The sequence below is a fragment of the Choloepus didactylus genome, chromosome 5 (genome assembly GCF_015220235.1).
Source record: "Choloepus didactylus isolate mChoDid1 chromosome 5, mChoDid1.pri, whole genome shotgun sequence".
In the NCBI taxonomy this organism is placed as follows: domain Eukaryota; kingdom Metazoa; phylum Chordata; class Mammalia; order Pilosa; family Megalonychidae; genus Choloepus; species Choloepus didactylus.
In genome coordinates, this window is record NC_051311.1 from 165,416,904 (window position 1) to 165,436,485 (window position 19,582).

General features: G+C 58.3%; 1 protein-coding gene across 2 annotated transcripts; it reads right to left on the minus strand.

The window, feature by feature from the left end:
• Window positions 1–1,275: 1,275 nt before the first annotated feature.
• MYO1G (myosin IG) lies at window positions 1,276–18,699 on the minus strand. 2 transcript variants are annotated; one of them, XM_037837259.1, is made up of 22 exons: window positions 18,407–18,699; window positions 16,622–16,830; window positions 16,402–16,495; window positions 15,405–15,570; window positions 15,059–15,112; window positions 13,316–13,411; window positions 12,465–12,581; window positions 11,757–11,981; window positions 11,510–11,655; window positions 11,058–11,172; window positions 10,738–10,908; window positions 10,455–10,525; window positions 9,073–9,147; window positions 8,700–8,832; window positions 7,554–7,720; window positions 7,025–7,232; window positions 4,681–4,904; window positions 3,888–4,032; window positions 3,196–3,300; window positions 2,835–2,948; window positions 1,634–1,788; window positions 1,276–1,535 (listed from the first exon to the last, which is right to left on the minus strand). In XM_037837259.1, the coding sequence occupies exons 1-22, from the start codon at window positions 18,496–18,498 to the stop codon at window positions 1,379–1,381; spliced, it is 3,039 nt and encodes a 1,012-aa protein (XP_037693187.1). In that variant the 5' UTR covers window positions 18,499–18,699; the 3' UTR covers window positions 1,276–1,378. The 2 variants fall into 2 exon arrangements, with proteins under 2 accessions (XP_037693187.1, XP_037693188.1); XM_037837260.1 differs by lacking the exon at window positions 15,059–15,112.
• Between the last annotated feature and the right edge of the window lie 883 nt (window positions 18,700–19,582).

The following is a 19,582-nucleotide window of genomic DNA, read 5'->3' on the forward strand; positions in this document are numbered from 1 at the left end:
CAGAGCGCCCTGGCCCCTGGGGGTGAGTGGTCCCCAGCAGGGCTGGGCAGAACACAAGTTGCCAAGTGGCACATGTGCGATTGCCTTCTGCACTTGCTAGGATGTATCATGTGTTCCCTGAGCGCCCCATCCCCTCAGCCAGGCAGCCGGGCTTCCGCACTGAGAGGGGAAGAGTACTCATCCTCCCAAGGATCTCCGGAGGAGAATCTGGATGGGAAGCAAGCAGATGCCGATGGGAAGTCTGACAATCCCCCACGCTCCAAGACATGGGCAGCTGCAATCTCCTGGAGTGATCTGCAGAAGGCAGGGAGAGCTATCTGAACCCAGGACCATCTAGGATTTCGAACCCAAGGGGATCTGTGCACCGCTCTGCATCTGCTCTGCAAGGGAGGCCTCCAGCCCATCCTGATGCCTCTGGAGCCTGGGGAAGATTTTGGGAGACGGCTCTCTGGGTGCTCAGGGGCAGGGCTAGGCTGAGTTGGCCTGGTAGACAAGCTTTGCTCCCCAGGGAAGGAAGGACGAGACCCCACCACTAGCCATCTGGAGAGGGGACAAGGGGAAGTCACAGCAGATGGTTCAGACACTGCATCTTAAAGCCACGGCAATCAAATGCTCCCCCAGACACCATTCCCCAGCGAGGAACGCTATGAATTTAGTTTGCACCCTGAAGAAGAGTGGGGAGGCAGCTGTGATAGCAGAAAGGGGTGCCTACAGAGGGAAACATGGCCCAGGGGCTGAACCCAGAGCTTTGCTGGCCAGGGAGGGACAGAGGTGTCCATCCTGGCCCCCTCCCAAGTGACAGCCCTGTGGCCCCTGCACCGCCGATGCCAGGAGGTCTCGGCCCTGCTCTTGTCCCCTCTGTCTTCCAGGTGGCTGTGCTTCAGAGACAATCATCCCACAACCTCCATACCGACGCCCTTGACACCCATGAGAACTGGGCAGCGTCCTCCACCCACCATCGCTGTCCTGCAGCGCTCCCAGGTGACCTCAAGCCTTCCCCAGAGCCCCGAGGGAAACTGCCCCATGGGGAGGGAGTGGAGAAGCTGAGGGACGGCTGATTTTGAAACCCAGGAGAGGCAGCCTGGGGCATTTCAGGATGGTAATGCTTCCTCTCTAGTTCAGGGCAACCCCACAGTGGGGAAGCAGGGGTCAAGTTCATGGTGCATCCTGATCAGAGCAGGCTCACCTGGGCCACACAGAGGTTCCATCAAGATGTGGGTGCCAGGGACCATTCCCCAGGTTTGGCTACCCCCAGGCACAAGCCCACACCAGAAATGGACACAGCAGACTTTATTTGGACAGTGAGCTGACAGTCTAGGAGCAATCCTAGACCTCAGCAGGGGTGGGGACCCGGGGCAAGGAGCTGGGTGCAGCCGGCTCAGGGGCTCGGCCAGAGGAGGGTGAAGGCGTTGCGGCTGCAGCGGAAGTCTGGGGCTGGCTGCTCGGGTTTGGGCTCCACGGAGACAAGGCGCCGGGCTCCGCGCTGGCTCAGCGGGATGCAGTCAGAGACGCGGACCTCCAGGGCCTGGCCCTCCCTGAGGCAGGGGTGGAGAGCAGGGCAGGAGGAGAGGGGTCAGGGAGAGGCCAGGGCTCCTGCCGCCACTGCATGGCCTCCCCGTGACTTGGGACTCACCCTTGGCAATGGGCGGCCAGCACGCCCACCAGCTCCCCGACGCGGTTGTCCAGCTCCGGCTGGGTGCGGTGCAGGCAGACCACCAGGTCGTCCTGGCCCCGGGCGTGCAGCACCACCAGCTGGTCCCGCCCACTGGTCACGCTCACCCCTGTCACCTGAGTGCGGAGATGCAGGGTCAGGTGTGCAAGTGAGCCCCAGGTGCTCCAGCACCCTGCCCACCAGGGCACTGCAGGTCAACTGGGTGCACTCCCCACTCCATTGCCCCTGCCCCTCAGACACATCCCCTCCAGCACCTCCTCCCCAGACATTCCTGAACACCCCTCTACTGGGTGCTCTCTGCTCCTCTGTCTCCTAGATCCCTTGTCTCCAAAAGGAGAAGGTTGGACAAGCACCCACTACAGCAGGGCTGTGCAATAGAGCTTCCTGCAGTGATGGAATGTTCTATACCTGCACGGCCAACACAGTCGCCACTCACCACACATGGCCACTGAGCACTTGAATTATGCTACTGCAATTGAGAAGCTGCATTTTTAATTTTCTTGGTTTTAGTTCATTTAAATTTAATTAAACTAATGAGCCTAGTGGCGACTGTGTGGGATGGTGCAGTGCTAACGGCCCCTTCACCTCTGACGGGACAGGGATCTCTAAGCCAGCCTCAGTCTCCGCTGAACTGTGGGGACCTCAAGGTAAATTTGTCTCCCTCCCTGTCCTTAGGTTGCTCTTTGTCTTGTGGGAGAGAGAAGATGAGGGTCCCAGGAACTGTGATTCAAAGTGGGGCCACTAGAGAGACGCAGACAGAGCCAGGCCTTATCAGCCTGGATGGACCAGGGAGGGAGCCCCAAAGGAGGCAGGGAGCTGAACCCAGATTTGTGGGTGTCTCTGACATGTAGAGATGGGGAGGGAGCCTCCCAGCCAGGCACAGAGCTGGGGGGGGGGAGCAGACATGGGGTAGGGGGTGTCATTTGGTCCAGTCCAGAGAACAGAGACCACAAGGGGACAAGGGAGCTGTGGCCGGAGGGAATGACAGAGCAGATCCCCTAGAGGAGGGGTTGCATTTGCTCCCAAAGACATCAGGAGGAGCCATGTGGGGTTTTCAGCAAGGAGACAAGAGGGGAGGGGCCTGCGGGCCCTGCCCTGCCTTCCCATCTCCCAGCCCAGGCGCCCCAAGCAAGGAGCCAGCCGACTGGCCCTGCCCACTCACCGCCTGGAGCGGCACGGCCCGCATCACCCGGTACTGCTTGCCCGGCTCCAGCTTGTACAAGTGCCGGTCTGTGAGCAGGAGTGCCCGGTCCCGGCTCTTCCGGAAGCGATTCACCTGCAAGAGGAGAGCAGCTGGGGTCCACCCGGCCCTGCCCAAGCAGGAACTCTGGCCTGAGAAAAGGACTCTGCCGCCGGTACCTTCCTGCCTCCCCTCCCCAGCTGTTTCCTCCTGCCTGGGTGCTTGGCTGAGGATCTGGCAAGTTTCTGGAATAAACGTGAAGCTTCTAAGCTGGGTCTGGGTGCAGGGTCTCCCCGGTCTGGTCTGCCTCGTGCCCACCCTTCTCCCCTCACCAGCCTCTCACCTTGCGGACATGGCTAGAAAAGAGTACAGCCCCAAAGCCATCCTTTTCCCGAAGGCTCTTCAGTCGCTGCGCGAAGAGGCCCGAGGCTGTGGGGTTGTCGGAGGCCTGAGAGGAGACGGGCCAGGAGGGTCTCAGGAACCAGACTCAGGATCAGAGAGCAGGAGGGGCTCCCTCTCTGAGCCATGCTCAATTAATTTTGATTCCCAATTCATGGGTACACTCATCCCCTCCAGAAACCAAGGTGCACAGTGAGGCCCCACTGTGAGGTTGGGGGGTAGGGGGCAGGCCATCGGAAGCCTCCTGCTGGGGCAGACCCGATTGACAACTGGCCCTGGGTGAACTGCAGTTTCCATGAGGGCAGAGGACACAGAGCCATGTGGCTCTGAAATCTAGGCCTGCAAGTCTGAGCCCCTTCCTCTGTAACTAATCCCTCTATACCCCCTTATTCCGCCCCCCCATCAAGCCAGGACTGGAATGGGCATAGCTGTGCAGAGGGTCCTGGGGTACCGAGTAGCCCAGGGGGGTCTCGGCAAGCCTGTTGCTTCCCTGAACCTCTGCTCACAGCCCCCGTGGGAGTGCTGGAAACCCTCCCACTTCTCAGTGACAGGTGCAATGACAGCTGTGAGCCAGCTCCTCAGGAGCGGATGCCCCCAGGAACTCCCCCCACCTTGCCCTTCCTGCTGGCAGCTCACCGAGGACAAGTAGTCACGGGCCCAGGCCCGCTGGCAGCCCCAGTCCTGGCGCAACCCTTGCAGGGCCCCCATGGCGGCCACCTTGGCCTTGATTTGGGCCATGTCCGAAGGGGGGATGTTCTTCACCAGCTGCCGGGCCCGCCACCTGGGAGAGGGGTGGACAGTCAGACAGCCGCACGGAGTGGGACGCTGAGCCTCCGCAGGGCCTCCCAGGCGCCCTTTCACATCCCAGTCTCTGCCTTCGCCCTTTAGTCCTGCTCCTCAGAATGCACCCCTACCCCTGGGCGGAATGTCCTCCTGCGGCCCCTCAACCACGGGAGAAGCCCTAGGTAGGTGCCCCACCTCTGCCAGCTTCCCTGGTCTCCTCCCGCCCTCCTGACACGTACCCCTGGAAGGTGGCCCCGGGATCCACCCAGCGCCCTCCCACCTCCGAGTGTGCTGCTCTCTCTGCACCCCTTCTCCTCCTCACCTGGAGAACTCCTACTCAACCCTCAAAGCCCTAATCAAGAGTTATCCGCAGGACTGACTGGGCCCCTTCGACAGAGCACGGCTGTCAACCACCGGCAACGAGGCAAAGACTGGCATCCTCCGAATGCCCAGGGCATGCCAGGGAGCAGCCGGAGCTCTGCCACCCACCTAGGGGCCCAGAACAGGGTCTTCAGGTTCTTACTTAGAAAATGGGCCTATCTCTTCTCTACGCAACAGGGCTTCAGGTACACTGGGCTGGGGGGAAATGAGTGCACGAAGAGAGGAAGGCAGGTGGCGGGAAGCGCGCCGGAGGGGGCGCGCGTACCTGCAGAAGAGCGCCCGGCAAGTGTCCTGGAAGGGCTGCAGGACGGCGGGGGCCGGCGGCCAGGTGAGGTCGCGGCCGTAGAGCGGAGGCTGCCGCGCAGCCTGGAAGCGTCGCTGCAGCTCTGCCAGGTGGGCGCGCACCTTGTGCCGCCGGAACCAGCTCATGATGGTGTAGATGGCGCGCAGGCGCCGGCACCGCCACCTCGCAAGGGTGCCCCGCCAGGCCTGGGGGCAGGACGCGGAGCGGTGAGGGGGACCCGCAGGACCGCGGGAGCCCCGCACCTCGGTGCCTTCACTTACAGGGGCCAGTGTCCTGTTTGCCCATCTTTTCTAAGGACACCCTGGCTTGGCTCCAGGGAAGCCGACCTCCTCCACCCACAGCCGGAGGGGAGGAAGGGCTGGGGGCGTGGACCTGCTGCCTGAGAGATCCGCCCATGCTTGGATGCGCGGCCCAGCCCCCCACCCAGGTCTTCTGCAGGACTCCTAAAGAAGAGCTGCTCTCCTGCTGTAGGGACTTCTTGCCTGATCCTGCTAGGGTACTCCCCGGTCACATATGAGAGCAGACGTGGACCGGGTTTCAGCACCTCTGAGGTGCAATCATGGTATCCAAATGGAATCTGATTTGATCTAGATCCAACCACTAACTCCCAGGAGTCCCAGGAGACAGAGGATGTGAGAAAGGACACCATGAGAATGCAATCACGAAACTCAGACTGCGGAAATCCTACAGCCTGGAAAAGGACTTAAGCGATATAGCAGCCAGCTGCAACCTAGGGCTGTTACTTGAATCCTGATTTGAAAATACCAAAAAAAAAAAAAAAAAAAAAAAGTATAATGAGACAATTGGGGAAGTTTGAATACTGACTGGATATTAGATGATCATAACAAGTCAGTAATAACTTTTAAGTCAGTGATAATGGTATTGCGGTTATGTTCTCAAAAATAATCCCGAATATGATTAAAGATTTTGAGATGGGGATTATTCAGGTGCATCCAATTAATCACAGGGGTCCTTTTAACAGGAAGGCTGGAGGGTTAGAGACCCAGAAGGAGAAAGTACACTTGGGGACAGCGCCTTCAGCCCATGCCTGAAAGTTCCTGCTTGCCCTTCTTGATGGCTTTCACACTTGCCTAGCCGGCTCCCATGGTTATGTAAGCCAATTCCTTGCAAAAGATCTCTTAATATATATCTTAAAAAAATAATTCCTATATGTTAGAGGAGATAAAAGAGACAACTAAATATGATGTATGATCACTGATTGGATTCTGGGTTTTAAAAAATCACAATGCATTATATTTGAGACAATTGTGGAAATTTGGATATGGCCTGCATATTAGATATCCAGATATGTAGATTCTTTTACCAGTTAAATTTCTTGAATGTACTGATGTCACCATGGTTATAAAGCAGAATGTCCTTGTTGTAGTATATGGCTGCTAACCTATTTAGGGGTGCCATGATGTCTGCAACTGACTTTAGATGGTTCTGGGAAAACATTCATAAGTGTGTGTGTGTAGAGAGGGGGGGAAAGCACAATCTAGCAATCCAGGTGAGTGGAATATGGGTATTCATTGTACCAGCCTTTCAGCTTTTCAAAGTAAAAAGTTACGGGCGAGGGGAAAAACCCTTAGCCTTTGTAAATACATACTGAAATGATTATGGATGAAATGACTTGCTTCCAAATAGCTCACAAAACCACATTGGCCATGAGTGGAGCTGGGCAAGGGGAGTGTGGGGGTTCAGTACCCTGTTCCCCGTACTTTCCTAAGTCTGAAATGTTCCATGGTAGGTAGTTAGAAAGGGGGGATGGGAGGGAGGGAGGAAAGAGGGATGGAAGGAGGGACAGAGAGAGGGAGAAAGGGAGGGAGGGAGGGAAGGAAGGACAGGAGGGAAGGAAGGAAGGGAGGAAGGAAGAAAAATAAGTGGGAAGGTAAGAAGGAAGGAAGGAAGGGAGGGAGGAAAGGGAAGGAGGGAGGAAGGAGAGAAGAAAGGAGGGACAGAGGGAGGGAAGGAAGGCAGGAAGGGGAAGGAAGGGAGAGAGGGAGGGAGGGAAGAAAGAGGGAAGCAAGGGAAGAGGGGAGGGGGGAGGGAGGAGGGGAGGAAGGCTGGCCAGATTTCTGAAAGCCTTGTTTTGAGCGACTGGATCCAGCTGGGCCTGAAGCTGGTAGCCCGAATGACTTGGTAGCAACCTGAATTGTATTCCCACCCACTAAGTCGGTTTGACCTGTAGTTCTGCCTCTTGCACCCACAGATGCCTGTGGTCCTGGGAAGCCCGCCATGGGGCCCAGACCACGTGGGCCCAGTCACACTCCTGGGCTGGGAGGGCACGTCTTGTCGGCCTCACCTTCTGCAGCAGCAGCACGATGATGGGGATGAGGCGGGCCCGGCTCTGCTCCAGCGTGACCAGAGTCTGGGCGGAGCGGATGAACAGCTTGCTGTGGCCAAAGGCCACGTCCCCCTGCAGCCCGTGCTGCTCCAGGAGGGCGCCCACAGCCGCCTTGTCCGAGCCCAGCAGATGATTGGGCCAGGTGTACTCGCAGGTCATCTTGTACCTGTCACCGCAGGGACGGGGGCAGGGAAGGCCTGGCGCTCAGAAGGAGGGATGTGGGGCCCACCCTGCCCCACCCGAGGGATGCTGTGAGCTGCTGGGGACCACTCTTGGAGCACGTAGTGGAACTTTTGCTTGCACAGGTGTCCTCACACACTCTGATCCCAGTGTACATTAAGGTTCAAGAAGCACTGCTCTAGGGAGCATCTGGTCTACCCTTGTATTCCACGGGGCTCCAAGGCCCACAGTGGCGATGGATGTGACCTGGACACCCGGGCCTGGGGGAGCCTAGGGGAGGGCAGCACAGGTGCTGAGATGCCACTACCTGAGAAGGAATCGAGGGTAGGGCTGGCGGGAAGCAAAGCCAGCCCTGCGGACCCGCACGTTCTCCAGCAGCCCGAGGTAGGAGACCTGGTGGCGGCAGTGGCTCTCGTCCAGCTTCCCGGGGACCTTGTCCTCATTGGGCTTGATGCAGCGGACGTAGTAGGGCTCCTGCAGGTCCCAGGAACAGGAACAAGAGGTGACTCGGCGTAGGGCCAGGAAAGAGCGCCCGACGAGCGCCACGCTGTGAGCACCACTTCCCAGACTCCTCTGCAGCCCCGTTGTAGGACAGGGTGAGAGCCAAGTTCATAGCCCAGGGCTGCAGAGCTGGGAAGCGGCAATGGGCTCAGGTCTGCCTGCCGGGTGGTCCAACAGCTTCCTGCCTTGCAGATGGAGAAGTGGGAGAGCAAGGGGTCTCCTGCTCAGGAAGGGGAGGCCAAGGGGGATGGAGAGCAGGCAGAGGGGCCCAGGTCAAGGAGGGACATGGGGGCGATGGAGTGCATGCTCAGGACAAGTGCACTGAGGGCCCAGGTGGTGGCAGGGAGGAGGCGAGGACAAGGACAGTGCCGTGTTCCAACCCAGGCTTCACGGCCATGAGCGGAGTGCAGCGAGGGGAGAGGGAAGCGGGGAGCCCTGGTTAGGCTGAAGAAGGAGGAGGCATCCCCCTGGTCAGCCCTTTCTGACCCCGTCACCCCGACAGTACTGCACTCAGCTTCGGGGCTGACGTCTCTGGACATTGTTCAGCGTTTAAGTCGGACCCTGCCCTGATCCTCTCCAGCTCTCCCTCTCTCACTTTGGGCCAGATTCCTGCTCTGCTGGAGGCTAATCTTGGGGCTCTCGGTAGGTGCTGAGCAGGGGCAACCCAATCTCAGAGCAGGTCTCCTCCAGCTCTTCTGCAACCCAGAGGCAACGGGCCAGGGGGAGGCCAGAGGTCAAATCCCAGCACTCCTGCCTTCTAAGTGATGGCTCAAAGTCTAGACATCTTAACCTGAGTCCAGGGTGGACGTGGCACACAGCAGACAGGAAACGAAAGCACACCCCCCATCCCTGCCATGAGGAGCCCGGCTTGGCAGGGTGGCTGGGGCCTGCCCTGGCCCCAGTACCCAAGGCCATAGAGAAGAGGGTCGAGGGGTGGTGGTGGTGCTGGTACCTTGGAGGCCAGGTTTTCCACCAGGGCCACCATGGAGTTCTTAAAAAGAGTGCCGGCTGTCAGGGGACGCTTGGTCACCTCCGTGATGTCCTGCTGTCCATCCGGCCACATGGCTTTCAGGGTGGGATCCGTGCTGCAAACACAGGCCACATATTGACCACCTGGCTCAGGAGAGCAGCCACCGCCCCCTCTCCCCAACCCTCCCCCTTGCCTCCAGCTCTGCCCTTCAAAAGCTGTGTAACCTTGAACTTGAACCTCAGTCTCTCCACCACAGAGCCGGGCAGTCAGACTTCACCCCAGCCCCTGTGAGTCCAGGACTTCTGCCCCACTGGCTCCCATCATCCAGGCCCTGGCTGAGCAGAGCCACACTCACCTATTATACAGCAGCCGCTTGAAATCCTGGAAGAGGAAATCTCTGTTCTTATCGATGAAGCCCTCCACAGAGTACCTGCAGGAGGCCAGGGCGGGTAAGGGGAGGAAAGTTTTGGGTCAGTGGTGGGGGGTCACGGGGAGAGATGGAGTGGGCAGGCAGGAAGGTGGCCCCTGGGCTACTCTCCAAGCACTGGCAGCCCCCCAGAAAAGCCCCACTCCTCCTACCAGCCTCTTGTTCTCACGGGTCAGCCTCTCTTCTCCCTGCAGCCATCTGCTTCTCTGTCCCTTCTCTCTCAGGCCCTCCCCTCTTCTCTCCCTCTCATGCCTGACTTCTCTCTCATAATGTGAGTCACCCTCAGGAGAAGTGGCTCCTTGGGGACAGAGCAGCTGAGCACACGGCTCCAAGCCAATGTACTAGCACTGAATCCCAGTTCTACCACCTAGAGGCTGTGTGACCACAGACATGTTCCTTGACCTCTCTGTGCCTCGGTAGACATCGAATGCTCAGAACAGTGCCCATCGAGTATCAATGAAAATCGATGATTACACATTGCCAGTCATTGGTCTATTTTAATCAGGTGGGCACTAAGGACTTGCAATCACTGTGTCATCCTTTGCTTTGACTGCTGCAAAGCTCAGGGCCAAAATTTTGGCTCTACCTCTGGCCCTTGTAAAGATCCAGGGCATGGATCCGACTTCTGCCTGCTTCATTGTCATAATCTACTCTATGTCTTATGCTTGTAAAGTACATATTAGACACATGTACCTTTCTCTGTGAGTTACAGCAAACTCTTTTGAAATGAGGTAAGCAAACAGGTAAATGAAAAATAATAATAACACAACAACAGTATCTGAAGGATACCCCTGGGCCTTGATATACTCTGAGGTAAACGGTTGGATATGGTCTGAGATCCACCTGCAGCTGCTGTCCCACGTGGGATCTTGTTAGAAACGCAGCATCTTGCTCCTCCCCTGCCCCCACCGTGCTGACCTGCGTCTTAACAAGATGGATTTGTCCAGCTCTGCTCCTGGGATGCAGGGTGGTTCCCTCTCTGATGGCACCTTAGAATCCCCACCTCTTGCCCCCCATTGCATGCACAGATTCTGATTCAATTGGTCAGGCACAGGGCCCGGAGAAGGGCATTTTTAAAATGCTCCCCAGAAGACTCTTTTGCAACCGGAGCTGAGAACCACTGTCTGCAAAATCCTGTTTCAGGTTCTTAACTTGTAAAGCTGGTGAAGGGCATGCTTTCAGTTTCTTTATAAAGGAGAAAAGGAGGGGAAAGGGGCAACTGAGTTGCGTTCTTCTCCCACTCCCCACTACGCGGTGGAATGGGTGCCCGCAGTGGGTCAGGGACCCAGGGAGGATGGGGAGACCCTTACGTGACGTCCCCGGCATAGTGCTTGATCCGGAAGTCTCGGCCAAACTCCATGGTCTTGTCTGTAGGGCAGAGCTGTGGGGATGGGCCTGGGGTCAAGGCCCAGGAGGTGCGGGGTGGGGGAGTCTGCGGGAGGTGGCTGGGGCAGAGGAGGCCACCGGGGCGGTAACAGTGGTGCCCCCCGTGCCACCCCTCACATCCCCAGCAGGGGCGGCATGCGTGCACCCCGGGAGGGCTCTGGAGTGGGAGTGAGGGAGTGGGGTGGAAGTTGGGGGGGTGGGGAGCACCTGGCGGCTGGTGTAGTGGGGGTGGTGCCGGTGGTGCGTGTCCAAGGTCTGCAGGAAGATCCGGTCGGTGATGGGGCCCGCGGAGCTGCAAGCCTCGTCCAGCACGGCCAGGATGCCCCGGTGCGGCCGCTCCACCAGCTCCACGATGGCCGCGTTGTTAAAATACTCGATCTGGCCGGGGAGGCGGGGGGGTTGGACGGGGCGAGCAGGGGTAGGTCCCCCGAGGTGCTCCCTGCCGGGTCAGCGCTAGACGCAAATGCCCCCTTCCTCCGCGGCCCGCGCCCCCCGAAGTGCACATCTCAAGCCCCGGTGGTGCTCACAGTCTGCCAGGTGATGCCCTCGCGCTGGTACTCCTCCTGCTCCTGCTTCAGGATGAGCTGGATGAACAGCTGCTGCAGCTTCTCGTTGCAGTAGTTGATACAGAACTGCTCAAAGCTGGGGGTCGGGCGGGAGTGGGGGCTTTGAGGCACCTCCCACTTCCGGGGGCCGTTACTACTTATGGGGTGAGGGCAATGGATTGCAAGCCCCTCCCCGAATATCGCCTGATGTTTATCTAAGGGGCTCCAGAATCCTCCCATTCATTCTTCATAGTGGATGAGGCTTTCCCCACTCCGTGCCCTTCTTTCACTCCTAATCTGCTCCCTGGCCCTGGAGCTTGCATTCTGGAATGGATGGGAGGCATGGAGCCGGGAAGCTAGCCCCGTAATTCTGCAGGCCTGGGCTTTCCATGGCCCCAGCCCTCCATGGGCCAGGATACGGTTGGCCGACTCACCTGTTGACAGGGAACACCTCGAAGCCATAGATGTCCAGCACGCCGATGACCGTGTCCTTGCCATCTCGTCGAGGGTCCCGGCCACGGGCTTCCATGATGCTGTTAATCCGGTCCACAACCCACTCAAACAGCCTCTGGTACACCGCCTAGGAGAGGCCAGAGGGAGGCTGTTTCTTGCTGCCCCTGACCTTGCCTCCTCTGGGAAGGCCTCCTGAGTTGCACTCCTCCCTTCCGCCCTCCAGGGTACCTTGGCGCAGGCGTCCCGGGCATAGCAGGCCTCGGCTGCAGTGTGGCCCTTCTCGATGAGGTCTCTGCCGCCTGAGGCCACAGTGCGAGCCAGCAGGGAGCGGAGCACCAGGTCCCGAGGAGTGGCCGTCAGCTCAGCCACGTGGTCCACCAGCACCTCCTCGGCCACTGCCAGGCCCCCCTTCTCTGGCCCGTTTGACTCCATCTCCACAAACTCAATGTTTCCCTGGTAATGGGGGACCATTTGCAGAGCTCAGGCTCCAGGTCCCAATGAGGAGAATGACAGGCAGGTATGATGGGCATAGGACAGAGCCACAAATGTGAGGAGGGGGTACCAGAGCCTTCCAGAGATGGAGAGGGTCCCCACTCCAGCCCCACACAGCCTCTTCTGCCCACCTACCCAACCCTCTCCAGTCCCAGCTCATGCTCTACCACCCTGCTATGCTCATTCACGGAATGCTTTCTCCCTGTGCAGGCTTTGAGCCCAAACACGTGATGTGAATTGTCATATTTAGTCCTCCCTTCAGCAGTCAGAGGAACGTGTAACACTGACTGTCCTCATCCTGTGTCTGAGAGGCTCACAGAAGCTAAGATCCTGCCCAGAGCTGAGAGGCAGGTCTGCATGGTGCTCTGGTTGCCCTTGCACCCCAACAGCATGCTCATCTACCAGTGTCTTCCTCTTCTTCAGGCTGCTCCCAGCCAGCCTCACCAGGTGCAGGATGGCTGCCAGGATCCGATGCACTGAGCCCACCTCCTCGGGACTGAAGCCAATCACCTTCATAGCCTGGGTCACTGCTTGGTAGTTCTTCTCATCGCTATCTAAAGTCTGAGAGAAGAAGGGGTTCAAAACCCCAGGGCCACACTGAGCTCATTGCACCCTGGTACTCACACTGAGCCCTGTTCCTACCACCCCAGGCCGTGCTTAGCCAAGTGTACCTGGTACTCATACTGAGCCCTATTCCCACCATTCCAGGCCATGCTGAGCCAAGTGCACCCAGTACTTATATTGAGCCATGTTTCCCCCACCCCAGGCTATGGCTGAGCCCAGTGTATCCAGTACTCCCACTGAGCCCTGTTCCCACCACCCCAGGATGAGTGCACATTGCTACTCATACTGAGCCCTGTTCCCGCTACCCCAGGCTGTGCTGAGTTGAGTGCACCCAATATTCATATTTAATCCTGATTCCATCACCTTAGGCCATGCTGAGCCCAGTGCATCAGGTACTCACAACTGAGCCCTGTTCCCTCCACCCCAGGCCATGCTGAGCTGAGTGCACCTGCTACTCATACTGAGCCCTATTCCCACCACCTCAGGCTGTGCTGAGCTGAGTGCACCGTGGTACTCACACTGAGCCCTGTTCCCACCACCCCAGGCCATGCTGAGCTCAGTGAACCCAGAATTCACACTGAGTTCTGTTTGCACCACCCCAGTACCATATCAAATCCAGCACATCCCAGCACTCACACTGACCCCTGAGTCCATGCCTGATTTGAACCCTTGCACCTGCAGCACTCATGCTAAGCCCTGTGTAGGTGCATGCTGTTACACCCCGTACTCACACTAAGCCCTGCTCCCTGGCGGGTGAAATTATACAGAGCAGGGTTCCTCTCCAAGTGTAGTTCCTGCAGCACCTTATCCTCACTCCCCTGCAGCACCTGAGGGAGACAGAAGGCCCTGAAGTTAGGCACAAGATGAGAAATAGACTCAGCTATGGACAAGCCATTTGTCATCCCATCACAGAGCCAACAGATGGATGGTGTGCCCTGTGGCTGGCTGGGGGAACTGAAAGCCTCCCTTCTCCAGGAGCTCACACTTCAGTCAGGGCAACAGGTACCCATGGCGTTGGCTGCAGCGCTGACTGCACACAGGGACCTGGAGGACTCTCCTGAGAACACCGAGGAGCCATGGAGAGTTTTAAGGAGTGTGGAGGTGTTAGTGGGTGCAGTGGAGGCTGGGTCACAGGGTGGCAGCAGGGAGACAGGGTGGGGTGGGGGCCACGAGGTCTAGGGCTATGACAACTGATGCAGCAGAAAAATCCTGTCAACTTTGCTTCAAAAATGTATCCAGTTCTGTTTGGGGGGGGATGGACAAGTTTTGGAATAGATAGTGGTGATGGTAGCACAACATTGTGAATGTAATTAACACTACAGAATTTTACACTTGAAAGCGGTTAAAATGAGAAATTTTATGTTGTCCATGTTACCACAATTAAAAACGAAAAGCCCAGGGGGTGGGGGAGTATCCAGGATCAAAATAGTGGTACAAGTATTCTTGGATCAACTGGGATCATTTAAATATGGATTGGATATTAGATGAAAGTATGAAATTGTTATTTTCTTCAGTGAGATTATGGTATTGTGTTGATGGGGGAGAATGATCTTATTCTCAGCAGATAAGTGCTGAAATACTCAGGGGTTTGAGTTATGATGTCTGCAACTTTCAACAATTCAACAACAGCAAACACTAGGCATAGACAGAGACAGAGAAAGCAAATATGGCAAACTGCTAATAATGATTGTGTCTGTGGAGAATATACAGATCACAGTGCATCCCACTGTTGTTTCCATTTTTCCATATACATAAAAGTTTTCATAATAACTTGGGAAGAAAGGCTTGCGTGGATATATCTACGTATAGAATTATGTATGTGTGTGTGTGTTGTATAATTATATATGTGTAATTTATATAATTAGATATAAAACTTCTTGCTCTGCGCCCCCACCCTAGGATCCCAACACCTCTCCCTGTTTCTACCTCTGCCACCTGGTTCAACAATGCTCCTTGGAATTCCTGCCCCCCCTCAGCAAGGCGTCCCACCACTTTCCACCGCTCCCAGGCTCCCTCCTACCTTCCTAGAAACCTAGAAAGCTCTCCCTCAACTCTTCTGCTAATGGCAAGGCTTGCTCCAAAGCCACCTTTTCGGGACTGACCGCGATCACCCCCTGCACCACGATCCACTCTAGCGCTTCCTCCACCTCCCCACAGGCCTTATAATTCACTTCTCTGTTACATCTACTGCTCTTTGCGCCTGTCCCCCTGCTAGGAGGGGCTGTCACAAGGGCAGGGGTGGTTGTAGGCATTTTGTTCATTGCCATAGGCTCAGGGCCTAGAATCTGGGGACGTGGGTGGGAGGGAGGGAGTGAGAAGGAGTGGGGGGACGGGGCGGAGGGTGGAGGCGGGGCGGGGGGGGGTGACGGGGCACGGGGCAAAAGAACTTGGTGTAAGGCGGGGCTCGGTGGGCGGGGCGGGGCCAGGGCAATGGGCGGGTTGGGGGCATTTCCACCCCCACCACGGCCGCTCACCTGATAGAAGGAGTGGAAGTTCCTTTCTCCCACGTGCTGCTTGAGGACCCGAGACTGAGGAAGGAGGGAGAGCTGTGGAACCCTTGCCTCGGTAGGACCCCGGCCCCGATGGGATCCCTTGCGCCGGGCGCCCCGCGGGGAGATCAGATCCCCGTTCCCAGACCTCCGGGCCGGGTCGCGAGACCCTGGGGCCTGGAGAAGGCTACAGGGAAGGCCCGGCCCTCCAAATCTCCATCAGTGAGAGACGATGTCTTCCCAGCACCTAACCAGCACTCCTGGCCTGGAAAGGGTCTCCGTAATGACCGAGGGCTCCCCCCTGCCAGGGGTTTGCCACAGCGGGGCCCACCTTCTCCAGCAGGTAGCTGTGGATGTGTCCCCCGATGGGTTCTCCCTTGAAGTCAAAATTGATGTCCATGTACTTGCCAAAGCGGCTGGAGTTGTGGTTGCGGTTGGTGCGCGCGTTGCCGAAGGCTTCCAGGACGCAGGTGGAGCCCAGCAGCACCTCCTTGACCCTGGGTGGGGGGAGCAGGAGGAGAGGTCCAGGCACCAGCACGTGCACCCTCCTTGCTGGGGAACAGAGTCACCACCTCCCACGAAACCCAGAAACTCTCAGGACTGGGTGGGAGCTGCAGGCGTGGGTTCGAGTGGCAGCTCTGCCCCTTTTGGAGATGTCCTAAAACGGAGCTAAGCTGGAGCCCAGTAACTGTGTAATGCCCACAGCAGGTACTGGGTAAGGGCCTCGCTTTTGTGTCTCTTGGTGCCCGCCCTTCCCTTTCCCAGTCAGTCAGCGTCTGGGGATGAGGACACGGGTCTGCACCGTGGCCATGGCCTCTGGCTGCAGAGGAGGGCAGTGGTGCCGGCTGCATCCGCTAGGAACTTACATCACTCATCGCTTGTCTTCTCACCCTCACGCCGCAGTCCCACCCTGAACAGGAAGAGACACGGGCTCCCAACAGGAAGCCACTTTTGCAAGGCCGACAGCTGGTGAGCCGCAGAGCTGGCAGGGAACCCTGCCTTCCTGGCACCCAGTCCAGAGGCAGACACCCAGCCGGGCTTTCTCTGCCTTTCCGGGTTAACCTCAGCTGGCCTCCAGATTCCCCAAGTGATGCTCAGCCGTTTCCCAGCTGTGTCTCTGCTCTTTCCCACGTGTCTGTCTCCTGTCGGCCCAGTGCCACCACCTCCCAGCTGGCAGGGCACCCCCTTCTCTGAGTGTGGGTCAGCCTGACTTCCCTCTGGATGGGACTGTCCCCACTGAACTAGCAGAAGGAAGCTTTGGCTGGGCTGGGGTTGAATGCATGAGCCCAAGGCCATCCCCAGCCTGCCCCCCAGCCCTTGCCCCTCACCTCTCCACTTCAGCCCTCTGGCTTGGATTGGTGACGGCTGCGATGTACTGCATGATGTACTTGCTGGCTTCTGTCTTCCCTGCCCCACTTTCCCCTGGATGTATGGAAAGACGGACAAGACCAGTGAGGCTGCACTCACCGGGAGGCCTGTGCGCCTTAGCTCAGGTACCTGGCCCCACCCCGTGCCTGCCCAGGGCCCCTGGAGACCCCTCTGCCTGACCTGAGATGACAATGCAGGTGTCCCTGGACCGGCGCTTCATGGCCTTGTAGGCTGCATTGGCGACAGCGTAGAGGTGGGGCGGCCGCTCGTAGAGCTCGCGGCCCTGGTGCTGCGCGATGGCCTCAGGACCATAGAGTGGCAACTCTTGGTAGGGGTTCACGGAGACCAGCACCTCGCCGATGTAGGTGTAGATGCGGCCCTTCTCAAACCTGGGGGCGGGGCAGGGCGGCTCCGGCTTAGCCCCCAACCCATGTGGGCAGAGGCGCTGTGCCCCCCGTGACGTCAGGACCCTTGCCCCATCCCGAGCAGCTGCGAGTGGGACTCATGGAAGGGGCAGGGCCTGGAGGCTCTGAGCTGACTAGTGCTTGGGGCCCACGGACCCCACTTCTTAACAGTGGCTCTTCTGCGGGCATCCTGGGGTGCACGGGTATCATAAAGGAGGAGAGTACCTGGGGAGGGGGATGCAGTTGCCCCAGCCCCGCTTTGGTGGGTTGGAGGCTGGGGCTGAGGACAGATAGTGCCCTGGGAGGGAGGCCTGGAGAAGTGAGGGAGGGAGGGCTGTGGGCTAGCGGTAGGAGCAGAGGGAAGCCCGGCCTGGCCCACCCAGGCGACGGGGTAGGGTAGAGGTCCCAGAAGGGGACTGGGGAGCACCAGTCTTCAGCCCAGGGCAGACTGCCCCCACGCACACTCTTCTCCCCATAAACTGGGGTCACCACGAGGGACCTTGTGGCAGTGTCTGTCTGCTGCCTGCTCTCTTGACCGTCTGCCCTGGGAGGACGAGCAGGTGCCTGTTCCCCAGACCTCGGGCTTGCCTCCCTGCGCCCCTCTTCCACTGCCAGCCGCTGTCCTGGTGTCCACCAGATCTCTTCTTTGTGCCCTCTCTAATTTGCCCATCGGGAGACCTCGCCTTACGATGGTCTGTCCCATTTCCAAGCTGAGTGGCCTGGAGCTGGTTTCCGCACCTCACTGGGGCCAGGGTTCTCATCATGGAAATGGACAGGTTGGTTTTTATAAGGTTGAAGTGAAATACAGCACGTAAAGGGTGTAGTGCCGTGCTGATGCAAACAAGAAGCATGACAAGCAGCAGCAGTAAGGACATGTTTCCCGGCTAAGCCCCTCTCTATCCCTTCAGCCTGGCCTTGGCGTGCGGCTGCTATTTTGCACCATGAATGGATCTTCCTGCCTCACATGTGCTCCTAGGGTTGCTTCCCAAGCACAGCAGACCCCCTTAGGCTCGAGATGGAGTGTGGACACCAAACATTGGCTGCACCTCCCCACTGGCCTCAAGCGCCAAGGCCACTTCTCCGAGCTGCAACCCACCCTCCTCTGCTGATCAGTCATCTCAGTGCTCGCGGTGACCCTGCCACGGCACCGCGGTGTCCCCAGGCTCAGCGAGGGGCCTGGCACCACGAGGGAGATGGAGCAAGTGAGCACGGGGCCGGGTGGGGCCAGAAGAACAGCTGCAGCAGGCTCCGGCAGGGGTGGGCTCTTGCTGGTCCCTTTCTGGGGTGCCTGGTTCCCCTATGCCCAGACTGGGGTGACTACCCTGGGCCTCTCAGGCAGCAGGGCACCCGGCTGGCAGAAAGACATGAAAGGCACCTGTTTGGTCTGGGTGCGTGTTCTGCTTGTTAATTCCCAAACCGGGCTGAAGTTGGGTGACCCCCAGCCCTGACCGGCTGCTGCCCGGGGCCTGCCCACTGCTGTCTGCCAGCCTTGCAGGGAAGGTCAGGTAAGGAAAGCCCCCACCCTTGCCCTGGACCCCACAGAACCCCCGGCCCAGCCTACCTGAGCTTCAGGTTCTCCATGAAGTCTTCCATGGTCACTTGGTCCAGAAGCACGAAGTCAGGCTTGCCATACTCGGGGCCTTCCTCTTCCATCCTGCCGGCCGGGGGACACCCAAACCTGGCTGCCCTGTCCTTGGTGTGCCAGTCCGGCAGGAGGGGCCGAGGCGGGGGTCTCCCGGGTCCCCCTCGCCCGCACGCCGCACCTCCAGCGCTGAAGTGAAATAGGAACTGGGTTCTGGCCCTCGGGAGGGGCAGCCCTTCCCACCCGCCGGTTCCCTTCCCCTCCGAGGTGCTCTGACCCCTGCTTCCTGGTTCCCCTCCCCAGCGTGGGTGTGCCTAACTGTCATCCGGCTGCAGGAGGGCCCCCTCCCTGCTTGGGGGTTCTCACTGCCGGGCTCCTGGAGGAAGCTCCGTCCCTCTGTGATTTCTCTGGCCCCACCCCACCCCACCCCAGCAGCAGGCGAGATTCTGTGGGTTCGCACCCTAGCAGCATGTTAAGACTCCCCTGTGAAGTTTTTACCCCCAATTTCTTGACTGTGGTAGTGGTTATGTAGCTGTGTGTCGGAACTCATGGGAACTGAAGAGTAGGAGGATTTTACTGTGTGTATCTGGACCTCAATAATAACAAACAAGAAAAAAATATTGATGCCCCCCTTCTGATTTAGTTGATTTGGGGCTCGGGACTAGTTAAGAACATGTTTAAAGTGTGCTGCTAGGCCACCCTGGATGCAAACGGCAAAAGCAGCCGTGCCCATGGGACCAGGGGTCTAAATGCATCCTGCTGTGATTTCCGGAAACTGGGACCTGGGAGGGAGGGTGGGCAGAGACTCCATCTAGTGTCCCTTTGAAATCCTGCCTCCCAGACCCTCCACCCAGGACTCAGGGATCTGTTTCCAGAAGGTTCAACAATCAGGGCCAGACAGGAGCCTAGCAAGCATTCTCTAGGGGGGACAGACTCTTGATGGGATCCTCTTGTGCATCTAACCATCCTCTTGTTCACACAGTCATCCACCCATCCATTATCCATCCACCCACTCATAAATCCACCCATCCATCCATCCATCCACCCCATCCATCCATCCATCCCCCCATCCACTCATCCATCCATCCATCCACCCACCCCATCCACTCATCCATCCATCCATCCCCTCACCCCATCCACCCATCCATCCACCCA

Coding starts and splice junctions, on each gene's coding strand:
- MYO1G (XM_037837259.1), bottom strand. CDS start 18,498: ATGGAAGAGGAAGGCCCCGAGTATGGCAAGCCTGACTTCGTGCTTCTG. Junction 15,571..16,401: donor CAGAGGGCTGAAGTGGAGAG/GTGAGGGGCAAG, acceptor CCCCCCACCCAG/GGTCAAGGAGGTGCTGCTGG. Junction 9,148..10,454: donor CACTATGCCGGGGACGTCAC/GTAAGGGTCTCC, acceptor GGCCTCCTGCAG/GTACTCTGTGGAGGGCTTCA.